Source organism: Prunus persica, chromosome G1, assembly GCF_000346465.2.
Source record: "Prunus persica cultivar Lovell chromosome G1, Prunus_persica_NCBIv2, whole genome shotgun sequence".
In the NCBI taxonomy this organism is placed as follows: domain Eukaryota; kingdom Viridiplantae; phylum Streptophyta; class Magnoliopsida; order Rosales; family Rosaceae; genus Prunus; species Prunus persica.
This window is the reverse complement of record NC_034009.1, coordinates 45,425,790-45,440,939: the sequence shown is the minus strand read 5'-3', so window position 1 is coordinate 45,440,939 and position 15,150 is coordinate 45,425,790. Positions and strand designations below refer to the sequence as shown.

Genomic DNA, 15,150 nt, shown 5'->3' with positions numbered 1-15,150 from the left:
CCAATTGAACTTTTGTTCTTGAAGGAAATATATATATATATATATATATTCAAAGCTAAAAGAGTTGAATGAAACCAAGACCAAGTTGAAGAAAAGAAAATTTGGTTTGGCCGAAGAAAGAAGAGAAAATCATAAGTTGAAATTTACATGCACACTTTTTGTGTGGGGTATATACAGAGTTTGCCTTGACTAATGAGCAAAAAAAATCAATATATGCGTTACAAAGAATTTTAAAAAAATTGCTCTACAAAAAATTGACCATTTCATATGGCGTGGAAGCTACGTGGAAGACTGAGTCGTGGAAGAAGAGCGAGAAACGCTTGCCAAGCAAAAACTCAACGCTCTTTCCAAGCTACTCACTATGTCAGTCATGGATGGCCTGTCCCTACCTTCCAAACTTACACAATCCGCCGCCAAGTACCCAACGTATGCCACGGCCTCGATCTCAAACGGGTTCGGGGCGGGCATTTTCGGGTCCAATATCCGATGGATCTCATCGTTCACAATGTACGGCACCACAAAATCCACAACGTTTCTTGGCACCCCGTTTTCATTCTTGTGAATTGCGTTGTAACCCGACAACAGCTCTAGCAACACCACTCCAAAGCTGTACACGTCACTCTTCGTCGTCAGCTGTTGCAGCCGGTAGTACTCTGGGTCCATGTACCCGAATGTACCGGCTGCCCGGAGTGAGAGGTGCGACTCATCGTCCTCCGGGCCCATCAAGGATAGCCCGAAGTCCGACACCTTGGCGTGCAATGTGTCGTCCAGTAATATGTTGGACGACTTGATGTCACGGTGTATGACTGGTGGGACTGCGTACACGTGGAGGTACTCAACGCCTCGGGCTGCATCGAGAGCCACGTTGATGCGCGCGGCCCATGAGACTAGAGGGGAGTGTGGGAGCTTGTGGAGATGGTCGTGGAGAGTAGCGTTGTTCATGTACTCGTACACCAAAATGCGCTCTTTTGTGTCTTCGAAAAAGCCGAGCAAGCGGACTAGGTTCTTGTGGTTGAGGCGGGAGAGGGATTCGAGCTCGTTGACGAAAGCGTTGTCTTTGTCCTCCTGGCGCCTTGCATGTCCACCGACGTAGGAGGAGGAGGCTGAGGTCTCGGCGCGCTTGATGGCCACTTGGCGGCCGTCAGTTAATCTGGCGTAGTAGACTGAGCCATAGCTGCCTGTTCCGATTTTGTGTTCTTCGGAGAAGTTAGAAGTGGCTTCTAGAAGTTCTTCCAATGAAAATTCCTCCAAAGAAGCCCCATTGGCACCCATGCTCACCACATGGCTCAGCCGCTTCTCCAACACCGGCTGCCCTGCCACTACAGCTGCGGCAGCATTAGCTGCAACGGCGCCTTGATGACCTTGTAACTGGGTCATCTCCAAGGGGCCCGAGTCATGAATGCGGCTTCCTCTAATTTTGCAAAACTTGAACGCCAAGAAACAACATACCAAAACGAAAGCTATGGAGCCGACACACCCCACTACAAGAAAAGCCACCATTTTCTTGCTCCATTTACTCCCTGATGATGATGGGGGCTTGTCGATCTCTGGTGCCGGTGACGGTGCAAATGGTCGTTGATCAGGCGGCTCTTCGGTCCCTTCATGGGGTTGGCAAACTACATATCCTTGTTCACAAAATCTACCATAGCCTGGTAATGCATTGCTCCATGATGGGCACTCCCTTGTACACGGCCCTGGCTTCACGTCACTCTCGAACACCGTGAAATTGTTTGAGGCATCAAAAATTGGGTTGCCCCAGCAATACAAGGAAAAATTAGATGACAGCACTCCGCAGAAGACACTTCGTTTTGCTTCAATTGCTACGAAATAAGTTTCTTGCAGATCCACAGGCAAGCTGAAGTTATTTTCACCCCAGCAAACAACTGTTCCATTAGTCCTGAGAGCACAACTGCGGTTCTCTCCCAAGGCCAGAGATGTGAATTTCTCTTGTGGTTTATCACCCTTCATATCTCCCCAACAATGCAAACTATCATTCTCCGATGAGATGCCACAAGCATGATTGAACCCTGCACTTACAGCACTGCAATTCCAGCTAGGCTCGTTTCCAACCACTTTATTATTGCTTCCTAAGCAAGTAACTTTCCCAATTTTTGATACCCCGCATACAAAATTCTCTCCCACGGAGATGCTTGAGAAGTCATAGCTGTGTCGATTCCACGTGTTTGAATTGAATCTGTGCCATTGCCAGCATTCGACGCGGCTTGTACTCCCATTAACCAGGCCGCATACATGGGAATTTCCAGCAACAAGTTGCTTGAGAGCCGGACCTCTGTAGATACGCTTGCGGGACATGTTAGTACCATTGGCAGAGAACCTCCAGCAAATCAAAATTGAAGTATTGGGGGCAGAAGACAGGGACATCAACGAGCATAAAAACCCATCTCCAGCAACTATACCACTGAAGGAAGAAGAAGCATTCTTGTCGACAGGAATTCGAATTCCACTAGGAAAACTAGTACAATTGAGAAAGGAAGGCTGGTTGTTGGGATGTATGAGCGCACAGACTAATGTTTGATTTGAAGACTCAGAGATTGATAGAGTGGAGAGTGAATAAATGCTACATGGAAAGAATGAAACCAAGGAAAAGCTAAGGATCAGAAAGATGCTATTGTACCAAAAGGCAGCCATAGAGAAATTTTATCAAATAATTGGTGGGTGCAGAAAATTTCATGGTGGAGAGGAAGAGAGATGGGGAAGAATGAGAGATGGAGTTTTTGAACAATAGTGGTTTTTTGGGACCAATTTAAACGTGTTGAAGGTGGCCAAAGAAAAAGACCAGATTACACGCTTTGGGAGTCTCTAACTTTGATAGAGTTTTTGAAGACCAAAGACCAAGTCCTTTGAAAATAAAAGGTAGAGAGAGGGAGAGCGTGTGAGTGTGGGTCAAAGACTCAAACAAACTAATTGACCTCTCTCTCTTCTACTGTCTACTGAGTTACAAAGTACGTATTTATATAATCTTACTTACTAGCTTACTACTCCAAGCAGGAAAGTAAATCTAATAGCACCAACGAACTGAACTTGAAAATGGATCGTGATTTTGTGGGCTTGTGTTGTCTCACGTTGTATGAAAAATTAGCCCAGCAAAGGAAATTATAACTTAAGTGATTAAGAGTATTTACCTTCACGTCCGATATTTTATGTTCAATTTTCCCTTTCTCAGTATCGCTAAATGGAAAGAGGAAAAAATTGCTCAACTCAAACATGACTGGTTGAGCTAAAAAGTGGAAGAATAAAAAACGGACATGACCCCCAAAAAAGTATGGATCATATATCTCTTCTAAAAATGAAATTTAATCTTCTTTTTATAATAATCCGTTAGTATTTTGTATGTCAGAACAAGATAATATTAAATTAACTAGCTCCCTTTCTTACACAAGAAATTCATACATCAATTAAATATATTGCATCTTTGAAAGCCCCACCAGGTCCTAATGGAGTTCATGCTATTTTCTTTTAACAAAACGTTGGCATATTGTCAAGAAAATATTTATATAGTTAATGCTTTTTACAATAAAAAATCTCTTCAAAAATTAAATAATACTTATCCCAAAGACCAACCTTGCAGAAAATTGGACACGAATTACCATCGAATCTTCCAAAGAAATTAGATATGGAGAAAGGTCCAGAGAAGGAGACAAATATTTTCCTATTATAATATCCCAAACTCTTACAAAAAAGTAGTTTCAAATTATCTAATTGCCGAAACTCCGGATCAAGCATCAAAAGGATAATGCTGCCCAGTAAATGAAATGCTCCAACCACAAATTCTATTAGTATGTCTTGATCGGAAGATATGAAAAATTACGTTCTTGAGCTGAATAATAGTTTACAACTCGACTAAATTTTAGAAGACTGCAAAGTGCAATCCTTACTAAACTAAAGGTTTCAATCAAATTGATAGGTCTACCACCTCCATCATGCAGATGCAGTTCAAGAATTCGAATATGTACCTCATTGCATATTTGAACCCCTAAGGTACGCATAAAGCACAAAATGGCTGGGATGAGATGGAAGAAGACTAAGGAGGGAACCTACAGCTGAGATTAGAAAAGAGGGCAACAAAAGAAAAAAGAGAATGACTAAAGTTACAAACATAAGCAGTGATGAATCTACATGGTATTTTTTCCATAGGGTAATGAATGACTAGAAAAATCTCAACGTCCATGTTCAAAAAAGTCGAACCAAGCAGCAAAACATTGTATAGCACTTGATATAGTAAAAGTATAAAACCCGGACATGGTTATCCAAAAAAAAAAATTGTATTGCAGGGATCAATCAATGTAGTTCCATTCCATTTCGACATGTAGAAGCCTCCTTTTTCTTTTCTTTTTTCCTCAGTAATTATTTCTGCTTACCTGCAATAATATCAGAATGGTGCATCAGGCAGTTTTAAAATTTATCAACAGAAGCACTAAATAGTATCAAAACAACATCAGAGCTGAAGATAGTGAAGATTTCATGAAAGCACTCAATTACTAATATTTATCAATTATAATTGTTCATTATTGTCATCACCGCCAATAGCTTCACATCATTCAGAAGTACAGTTAATTATGCAGGAATGGGGCATGGGATTGGAGGAGAACTAGATGCCACAGATTCTATGTCCTTTTCTAAACCTCACATCGAAACTCAACTTAGATTATAAATCATGTAGGAAATTTTAATCTACACTCAATAACTCTTTAAAGGATGTGATGTAAAACATAACAAACATCTAAAAACATTAAACATTCAAGACATCTGACAAACTAGCCCAACTTGAACCAAGTACACTACATTCCAGGACCATCCATGATCGTTTGAGTAAGGCTAACCCAACTATCAAGAAATAAAATGCTTGTGCAAAGCTTACAGGAAACCACAAATTCTATTAGCTTACATTTCAATGGTGGTATTGTCATTTTCTAGTTCCCCATTTCCCTAACTTCTTATACCGAAAAAATAAAACAACCCAACATTCCTTCCTTCGGTTTCTCAACACAACCGAGTTGAAAAGAGTCATCATGTCCTAAATGTAATTATCAACTTCTATGTTTTGCACAGTGGCCCCCTAATAATGCAAAATGCTCCATAAGACAAGCTTGACAAAAACAAAAACATGGACTACCAATAAACAAAAGGTAGTTCCATTCGATAAAAGTCATTAAAGGAGAGGAAGAAGAAATTATCAACTGTCTACCCATTTCAATCCAAGAAACAAATTCTAGTATTCTAACTTTTGAGAGATAGATTAGGATTCAGAAGCTTGCCTCCCTAATTTTGATCCTCTTCGAGTGCTTTGAGTAACAGATCGAGATGCCCTTCACTGAGAGGAATAAAGTAAGTACAGCACGTGAGACATATGCACTGTTGTAATTTGAAAAGACACCAAAATTGCAAAAAAAGAAGTCAAAAGCATATTTAAATGGACATGAAAGAGAATTGCCTATTTGCAAATTTCCTCTTCTTAGAGGTAGAAGGATCTTGGTGCTGCCTCTGAACAATTACAGCATTGCCATCATGGAGATTCCCCTAACAAATAATTGCATTAAAGTCACACCGAACACCATGACTTTTTTAACTGGTTCACTTCTCTTTTTCTCCATATCATACCAAGAAATCTTGTCAAAGCTGTCAGGAGGTTCAAAATAGTTATTCTTCAAAACAACCATTTGACCACTCTTTGAAAACCTCAAAGGTGTGCAAACAGCAAATATCCAAGGAACATCGCTCTCATTAATTTAAAAAAAAAAGCATCACCCAAGATTTTGTCACTCCACATTCCTTCATAGCCCAAACATGACTTCCAGCCTTATTATTAACAATAAAACATAAGCAGCCTCCCAAGGCAGTCAAACCCGGCAGAGGAAAAGCATGCACACCGTCCTCCGGGGTGGGAAATTCGTGATATTTCTCACTCACAAGATCAAGGGTTAGAATTATGAATGTGTTACCCAAATCAGGATTGGTAAGCCAATGTAGAGCACTGTTCAAACAGTGAATATAAGAACCAAAATAACGATGATTGGAAGGTAAGTTCTGGACCCTTTTCCATGAGTTGGATTTTAGGCCATAAACCTTCACTTCAGAAGAACAAAAACCATTAGAAGTACGAAACTCCATAATCCTAACAACTTTGTAGTCATCAGTAGCAGAATCATACCCGAACCCAAACCTGGCAACTTCACTTTCCATTATCTCAGAGAGTGAGAATGAGATTCTCTTGAACCTCTGAATGGAGGGATTCCATAAAGCAACATCTTTTTTATTGTTGTTTGCAATGCATAGTAAACCATGACAGTTACCCGCTCTGTCAGTACAACTGCGACGGTGTCTCAAGGGCAGCTCAAGTTTGATGGCTCTCTTGGCGATGCTATCGTTGTCGTAAAATGGGAATGAGAAGAAATTTGTGCGCCGATTGTTTGAATGAATTAAAAGGGAGCAAAAAGAGCTGGTTTGGATGGAGCGTTGGTGATGGCATTCCAAGCTTCGCAAACACAAATGAATCACATCATATCCTTGGGCGTAAGCCGTAAAAGAATGTCGACCACAAAGCTCCGGTGGGATGTATGGGGTGGTTGTTGAAAGCTTGGGTTTAGGGCTAGAATTTGAGGCCATTTCAATTTGTGTTCAACACTCAACCTACTCTCAGAGTCAACAGAAATATCTAATTTCTTGACAGCTCTCCTCCTATAACAAGAACCCTAACAATCAAATTCAATTTTATTTTATTTATAAATAAAGAAGAAAAGAAATTAAGCACAATAACAAACCTTAATGCTTCCAATTATGCCTCTGGCGCCTGTGTCTGCAAGTATGCGATCAGAGAGAAACGAACAGGATGGTGAAGAAAATGAAGAAGAAGATGAACGAAAAGAAAAACCTTATATGGAATTCCTTCACAACTGTTACAATTTCTGAAGTTAGACTTAACTCTAAACAGAATTAGTGACTAAAACTAACCTAGCTGCCTGCCTACTCCCCTCTTCTACTGTATTATGTGTTTGGCTGCCAAGAAAAGGAAAGAAAATGACTATTTATTAAAAGAAATATATAAAATAAAATAATAATAAAAAGACCCACGTATAGCCGGGCGGCTATACTAATGATTGAAAGAAATTAAAACTCCGCGTATCGCCGGACGGCTATACTATTTATTAAAAGAAATTAAATAATGGACCGGGTATACCTGCGCGGCTATACTCGGTAAATATATTATATTTACGAAGTATAGCCGCGCGGCTATACTATTGATTAAAATAAATTTAAAAAGGCCCAAAGTATAGCCGTGCGGCTATACTATTTATGAAAAAAAATTAAAGGAAACCCGAGTATAGCCGCGCGGCTATACCCTTTAAATATATATTATATTTACAAAGTTTAGCCGCGCGGCTATACTATTTTAAAAAAAATTCAAAAAAGGACCTGAGTATAGACGCGCGGCTATACCATTAATTAAAAGAAATTAAAAAAAGAGCCTCTTTATGGGCAGGAACTTTATTCTCGCATACATAGCTGGTTCGACTGCTGTAGCTGATGTTGATTCCGGCCTCCAAGACCGAGATGCTCTAGGTAAGCAATTCCGTGTTAATCTACAGGCTGCGCAAGATCGTATGCGTGTGTATGCTAATAAGAACCGGACATAACGCGAATTTGCAATTGGAGATTGGGTTTATTTGCGTCTTCAGCCATATCACCAAACCACCGTTGAGCACCGCGTCACAAGTTGTCCCCGCGCAACTATGGCCCTTATCAGATTCTTGAGAGAATTGGTCCAGTAGGTGGCTTCTTTATGAAGAGTTTTGAGTGCAAAAATTTGACAAGAAATAATTGGGTGATAGATCTATAAATTCCCAGTGACTTCCAGCCGTGCCTAGCAACATCCGTCATCATTTTGAGCCGTTACCAACTGTGATGGTCGTTCAGATTCTGAATGTTGCAAGAAACATCCTCAACTTGAACAACTTTATCATCATTTTGATTCTCTTGATTTCTGTAACAGATAATTCAGAATCTTCTGGATGATGTTTTGCTTGTACTCACATTTCATTTTAATTTACTTTTTCTCCACAAAATTGGTTAATTCAAGCGTCTATTTCCATTGCATAGTGATCTTACATTTAACAGTAGATTGAATAAGCATTTTATTTTAAATTCTTCACTTACACACATCACAAGCCTTGTAAAGAAATTAACACTTGTAGGAAGCTTTTTAACCTTGAAATAGCTACTGCTAAATAAGTAACTCATGACTGGAGAAATCCTTCCCATTTTTGTCGGAGTTGCTCTTTGGAGACCTGAAAGTGCTGGGATCAGCATCAGTAAGCATCTTGATAACGTCCCGCATTGTAGGGCGCAAGGATGGTAGCTTGGTAGTACAAAGAACGGCAACCTTCAAGACCTTGATCATGTCATCCAGGACAGATTCATTTGCCACTTTATCATCTAGAATTTTAACAACATTTTCACGGTCACTGAGGTTAGTCGAAACCCAGTAAACAATATCTTTTCCTTCCCCGTAGTCCTCTTCGATCGGTCTCCTACCAGTTACTAGCTCCAGCAGCACAACACCGAAGCTATATACATCGCATTTTTCAGTGACTTTAGGAGTATATGCCAGCTCTGCAAGGGAAACCAGTTAAAAAATTTGAATACAAATTCGTAGAAACAATTTTAAACGCAGAAGGACGTACAGGGGATTTTGACAGACATCTAACCAACTGGTAAGAAAGGAAACAACAAGTCATGGATTTCTTACAGATACTAATTAGAATGCAAAACTACATATGATGTCTTGTTTCCAAAAGTCTACTGTTAGGCATCCAAATCTCTGAATCTAAATGCAAAACTATTTATTACTTGAAATTCTGAGAACTAAATTAGTATCTGCTTACTTAATAATTTGATAGCTCTGCATTGCTCCTGAAGAAGAATTCATGTTTAAAGCATGAATGGAGGCTTAGACACACGAGTACGTGAATGTAAAGTGTTACCAACCAGATGATACCAAGGAAATGTTTTAAGAGGACAACAATAAAACTCCAATATTTGGAATTTAAATTCCTAGATTTTACTCAAAAGTAAAGACATTAAGAGATTAGTATCTGTAAACATTATACAACAATGAGGATAAGCAAGATCATGAAAATTGTATGTGCTACTGCTGGCAGCTCCAGGAGTGGTGTTCATGATTATCTACAGATCTTTCATTCTTGAACTATAGGGGACCTAATTAATCAAAATGAAAACTCTTTTACAGTGGTGAGTGTACGACAAAGATTATATTGCTATGTTTGAAGCTCAACTTGATACAGGGACAAATCTGAAAGTGAATTGGTTGAAAATCTTTACTCTAAGCACAAGATTGTGAGATAAAAATCTTAAGTGAATTACAGATAGAAAAAAGAAAGCAACATGCAGATCTTTTGAGCAGATCAAAATTCTAGAGCTGTAAAAAAATGTCACAAAAAGGACTAGCTTCAAGAATACCAAAGCTAAATGACATTACAAATTAGTAGTTTCAAATAATAACAAATTAATATATAATAATCACGTGAATTAATGATGTTAATAAGAAACAGGATATGCTTTATATGTTTGAAACTTACCAGGAGCAATATACCCATGCGTGCCAGCCAAGGAGCTGTAATCAGAACCCTTCTGAGAGTTCTCTGCAATCTTTGCAACCCCAAAATCAGCAACTTTCGGCTCATAATCGTTATCGAGCAGAATATTGGTTGATTTTATATCTCTATGAATTATAGGTGGTGAACAATCATGGTGCAGATAAGAAATCCCCCTAGCTGCTCCCAAAGCAATCTTATACCTCTGGTACCAATCCAATTCTGGCTGCCCACCTTTAATCTGTCTGTGAAGAGCTTCAAACAAATTACCATTTGGCATGTACTCAAACACCAGAAGACTGGATCCTCCCTTCACTAAACAAGCATAAAGCTTCAATATATTTCTGTGCCTGATCTTTCCCAAAATGTCCATCTCTGCAGTCAAAAGCTTCATGCCATCTGCTTTCCACAGTTGCTTTACAGCTACTGTACCGCCACCTTTCTTCAAATCTATGCGATACACTCTCCCTGTACTGCCACTCCCAATCAAATTTTCTTCTTCCAGAGCACATATTTCATCTGCATCTATTTCCAATTGGTGAAAAGATGCAAGTTTCCATTTGGGATCTATTTCCTTCCCCCCTTCCAAATCATTTTCTCTGTCAGCCTCACCAAGCTTGAAGTTCTTGTAACTGACCAGCAGCAATCCAGCTAAAATAGCAACCAATGCAGATGCTATAACGGAGAATAAAGCCAGTTTATTTTCAAGCACCTTTTTCTGACTAGGCTTCTTAGTGCAAATATTCATCCCAGAATTCGTACGGCTTCTGGAATATTGGTCTACGCAGAGTCCCTTGTTTCCATTGAAGGCTTTGTCTCCTCCCATGGTCAGAAGATCAGACGGTACTCTTCCAGATAACTGATTGCCTGACAAATCTATAGAACTTAGCTTCAATTTCACCAAATTTTCTGGAATCGAACCTGTGAGTTTATTTTCCGACAGATTTAGAGAGTTCAAAGAGCTTATCAGTGAAAATGTACTGGGGATATTACCAGTTAAAGAATTCCAAGCAAGATTCATGTCCACCAACCTAACACAATTTCCCAGTTCTGATGGTATTGGTCCTGTCAAAGAATTTTGTTCAAGATGCAATGATGACAGCTGCTTTAGCGCACCAATTTCAGAAGGTATGTCACCAGAGAAGTTGTTATTACTCAAATAGAGCCTCTCCAAGGTAGACAGCTTCCCAAGTTCCAGTGGAAGATTACCTGAAAATCTGTTGTTCTGCAATATCAACTGATTCAAGCTGGTTGAAAACCCAATGCTAGGGGATACCCCTCCGCTAAAGTCGTTATCACTAAAATCGACAATTTTCGCTTTCGGAAGTGACCAAACTTCAGTTGGAATTTTCCCAGACAAACGATTCTGATTGACTCTGAATCTCTCTAGAGATTTACAGTGAGCATAAGAATCTGGCAGCTCCCCAGAAAAATTGTTGTCCAAAGCAAGCAAAAATTGTAACTTGCCTTGTTCACAAAGAAACTTTGGGAAACCACCTGAAAACAGATTTTCGGATATGTCAATGCTTGCCAAAGGTGAGAATCTGCCAAAATTTGTGGGAAATTCCCCAGAAAATCTGTTTCCATAAATTGAGACTGCAGAAAGGTGTTCCATATCTCCAAACCCAGCTGGAAATTCCCCAGAGAAATTGTTTCCGTATAACTGAAAAACCACTAAATTCTTCAGATTTCCTATCACCGAAGGCAGTTTCCCATAAAATTTGTTTGAAGAGATATCGAATTCCCGCAGAAGGGCGAGATTAGCAAGCTCCGGTGGGATTTCTCCAGTCAAATTGTTATAAAAAAGTTCAATCTTATGGAGATTTTGTAGCTTGGAAATCGACTTAGAGAGCTTCCCAGAGAGCTTGTTTTTCGACATACCCAACGTCTGCAATGCCTTCATTTCATAAACAGATTCCGGAATCTCTCCTCTCAACTGGGAAGCCACCAGATACAGCCAAGTCAAGTTCTTCAAGTTTCCAAGCCCCTCAGGAATCTCACCTTCATCAAAGTCATTTTCCCCAAGGCCCAGAGAAACCAACCCTGTCAGATTCGTCACCCAAGATGGGAACGCCGCGGAGAAGGAGTTTGCTGAAAGATCAAGAATTTTCAAGTTTGCAAGTGCAGAAAGATCTGGGATTCTTCCCATCATTTTATTGCCGGTGATATTTAATACTCTAAGGTTGCCACAACGAGTGAGTTGTGCCGGAAGCCTTCCTGTAATGTTGTTCAAAGGCAGCGAAAGCGTGGTGAGGCTGTCCAGCACACCAATGGAGGGTGAAATCTCACCAGAGAGGTTCTTGTTGTCAAGAGAAATTCCATTGACTCTCCCCGATTCGCAAGTAACTCCGAAGAAACCGCAAGGCGACTCCGCTGTCTCATTCCAGGAATCAAGAAAGCTCAAAGGGTCTTTGAGCTGCCCTTTGAAATCAAGGAGGGCCTCAGTTTCAAACTTTAGAGCCATACAAGGCGGGAAAAGCAAAGAGAGGAAAATGGTCAACTTGAAAGCCGCTAGCAAAAACTGGAGGGAAGAAAGTAGGACTTGGGTGGCCATTGCAGAAAATAGCAGGGGCAAAACGGACAATTGGAGAAAATAGGGAATCTTGTGCAAATCTAGCTTAATGGATCCACAACCACCCCATTATTGCTAGTAGATGGACTTGATGGTGGGTGGACTGATCATCCTGGAAACAGCTGATCACAAAACGCCCATAAATCATTGTCTGCGACACTTAGCTTTTAATTTAAACCACAAATACTATGATATATACGAATAAAACAAATAAATAAATAAATAAAAGCTTTACAGTTACAATTAATATAATAAGCAATTCTTAAGACTAAGGGTGACGTTAAAACGTCAATTTTGTCTGTAGCTGTGGATTGCTAATAATTGTCTTTTGTTAGTGTGTAAAGAGAAGAAGATATTTATCCTTTGAAGTCACTCATTAATCTATTTGGGTTTTATATTGCCTACTAAGCAAAGAAAAATAAAACTAATATTAATTATATTTTTGCAAATTCCAACAAAAATTCAGATTTTTTTTTTGTTTTTTTTTTTTTTCCATACCTAAAACATTCATTGTTTTTGTTGATGGAATGATGAAGGCAAGTAGAAATTCTCAGAAAAGTCTGGGAATGAAGAAATACAACAGAAATCAATATCAATTCATAGTTGAAAGAGGTGAGAGAGAAGATTAAGTACCTGAGTGGAAGTGAGAGATTTTCATGAACTGTGAAGTGGGCAATGAATGGCTCAGAAATCCCATCTCTCATGAAGAAGAGCAGCTTAGTTTGCTGGATGGATGGTCTTTGTGACAAAATCTTACAGAATTAAGAAGAAAGTGAACTCTGTTTTGCTTTCCCTTGCTTTGGTTTGCTGCTGAGCTATTCAACTGCATGTACACTTGAAAGAAACCCACATGTTTCTTTATGGGCTGAGACTGAGAGCTAACCACCCATCACTCGGTTGATTAAGAGCCTAAATATGAAAATGACAACAGAAAAAGAAAAACTACCCAAGAAATGGAAAAGAAAAAGAAGTAAAAAAGCAGAGTATATAGGAAGGAAGAAGAGAGGTTGAGAGCAGAGACAAAAGTGCTCCCCTCAAGCTCACCACTCCGTAAATTAAGAGACTCAATAAGAAAATGAAGATGAAAAAGAAAAAATACCTACCCAAGAAAGGAAAGTGAAAAGGAAGTAAGTAAAAAAAGCAGAGGATATAGGAAGAAAGAAGGAAGAAGAGAGATTGGGAGCAGAGACAAAAGTGCTTTACGAGCAAGATTTTGGAAATTAGTGGCCTCCTCGAAAACAGCGAAAGAGTAGGGAAAGAATTATTGGTGTATGATGATGGATGATGGGATGTGCATGATGATGGCGTTTGCAATCAAAATTCCAATATCATCATAAGATTGATGCGTTTATGGGAGAGAAGGGGGTGAGTCGTATGCAGTCAAGAAAACCAAAGACAAAGAAGAGACGTGTTGAACAGTGTTGGTGACTGTTCTTTGGGTCCATCACCCATGTCAATGTGTGGATGTGGGACAAAAGAAAATTAGTGAAAGGAACACAGCCGTACGGTTGGTTGTGATGGAGGATGAGTTTTTTCCTAGATACAACACAAAGTGAAAGTTAAAGAAAACTACCATGATCTAAATAATGAGTTTGTTCTTCCTGTCTTGTAATGCTTGTGTCTACTGGTTTATGTTTTTTAGAGTTTCTGTATTGCAAGCACTTTCATTTGGGCCTGTATACTTATGTATGTATTCTGTGTTTTTTGCCCTGCTTTCAACCAATCCTACTGTTTTGTTATAAATAAATAAATAAAACTCTATTATAATTATTTTTTTGAAGAGTTTATGGTTAACTATGTAAAACCTTTCAAATTTTAAATGTTAATTATGTAAGATCCTACAAAACTCATACACAACACAACACCGTGAGTACAACTGTTAAACAGAGACATGACAAGTGTGGGTTTCATTTTTCTACTAACGTGGGCAATGGCAATTTCACGAATTTTTATTCCGGGAAGTCGACATGTAAAAGCTCACAAATTTTCTTTTTAAACAAAAAAGATCAGTAAAAATGAAACAATAATATTACCATTCATAATTCATAAAAAAAATAATAATAACATTACAAACTACACTTGTCCATAATAAGTTCTCGTAGTCTAAAATACTGCATTATAATCTCATTATCAGTATAAGTAAAAACATATTTCTCAATATAAAGAACCAAACTATAAGAACGGCTCATGAGTACCTCGTCACAGGACAACTAATAGATAAGGCTGATGTTTATGCATTTGGTGTGATGGTTCTTGACATTGTACACGGCAAGAAGTAAAGGAAATCTTTATAAAAACATGAGTTTAATTTAAGAAGAAAATGCGATGAGCTCCTTTACGTATGCGCTTTCATGCATAAGCAACTCCCCTAAGTACAATTCAAGAAGAAATATGGTGAATTCCAAGACTTAACACCGGCGCCTTTGAAGAATGTCTCGTCAAAAGTCCCCATCAATAGAAAATTAGCTCTTTTGTATCCACGTGCAAGCATAAACTTGATATAGTGTTGGAACTCTCGAATGTGAAGCTCAATAGGTTGCTCCTTATTAGGTTATCTCTAATCATACTGCGGCTAAACTTAAATATAACTATTCATGTATTTTTAAGACTTCAATTTTTTTTTCCTCCAACATTCCAAACTCATAATTTGAGTCCGCAATTTTATTAAATTGTTTAAAAATAATTAAGGGTAATGATTTTTCCACTCCAATTTATCCACTTACACTCTTTTTTTAGTTATAAAATGAAGTGCAAGTGAATAAAATTGGAGTGGGGAAATCACCACTCATAATTAATCCTTAATTTTATTTTTTTGTCATTAATTTTTCTTGACATTATTTTTTTTAAACATTCGTGAATTAATTTTCTAAACATTTTAATCTAAAAAAATTGAAATTCCATAAACATAACATTTTGTTTGGCTTAAAATGAGAATGATTGTAGAGTTTG

The 15,150-nt window shown here is 38.7% G+C and overlaps 2 protein-coding genes and 1 long non-coding RNA gene across 3 annotated transcripts; all 3 read right to left on the bottom strand.

Moving 5' to 3' along the window:
• On the bottom strand, positions 70–2,827 carry LOC18789021 (serine/threonine-protein kinase-like protein CCR4). The gene has a single exon (XM_007224850.2). It carries the CDS (start codon positions 2,647–2,649, stop codon positions 280–282), a length of 2,370 nt encoding a protein of 789 aa, XP_007224912.1. The 5' UTR covers positions 2,650–2,827; the 3' UTR covers positions 70–279.
• On the bottom strand, positions 3,766–7,016 carry LOC109946423. The gene is made up of 2 exons (XR_002269560.1): positions 6,780–7,016; positions 3,766–5,332 (listed from the first exon to the last, which is right to left on the bottom strand). It is a non-coding gene; the product is annotated as an uncharacterized LOC109946423 (long non-coding RNA).
• LOC18791442 (receptor-like protein kinase HAIKU2) lies at positions 8,075–13,645 on the bottom strand. Its single transcript, XM_020564737.1, has 3 exons — positions 12,835–13,645; positions 9,615–12,323; positions 8,075–8,628 (listed from the first exon to the last, which is right to left on the bottom strand). The coding sequence occupies exons 2-3, from the start codon at positions 12,181–12,183 to the stop codon at positions 8,240–8,242; spliced, it is 2,958 nt and encodes a 985-aa protein (XP_020420326.1). The 5' UTR covers positions 12,184–12,323; positions 12,835–13,645; the 3' UTR covers positions 8,075–8,239.

Coding starts and splice junctions, on each gene's coding strand:
- LOC18789021 (XM_007224850.2), bottom strand. CDS start 2,649: ATGGCTGCCTTTTGGTACAATAGCATCTTTCTGATCCTTAGCTTTTCC.
- LOC18791442 (XM_020564737.1), bottom strand. CDS start 12,183: ATGGCCACCCAAGTCCTACTTTCTTCCCTCCAGTTTTTGCTAGCGGCT. Junction 8,629..9,614: donor GCATGGGTATATTGCTCCTG/GTAAGTTTCAAA, acceptor TTTCCCTTGCAG/AGCTGGCATATACTCCTAAA.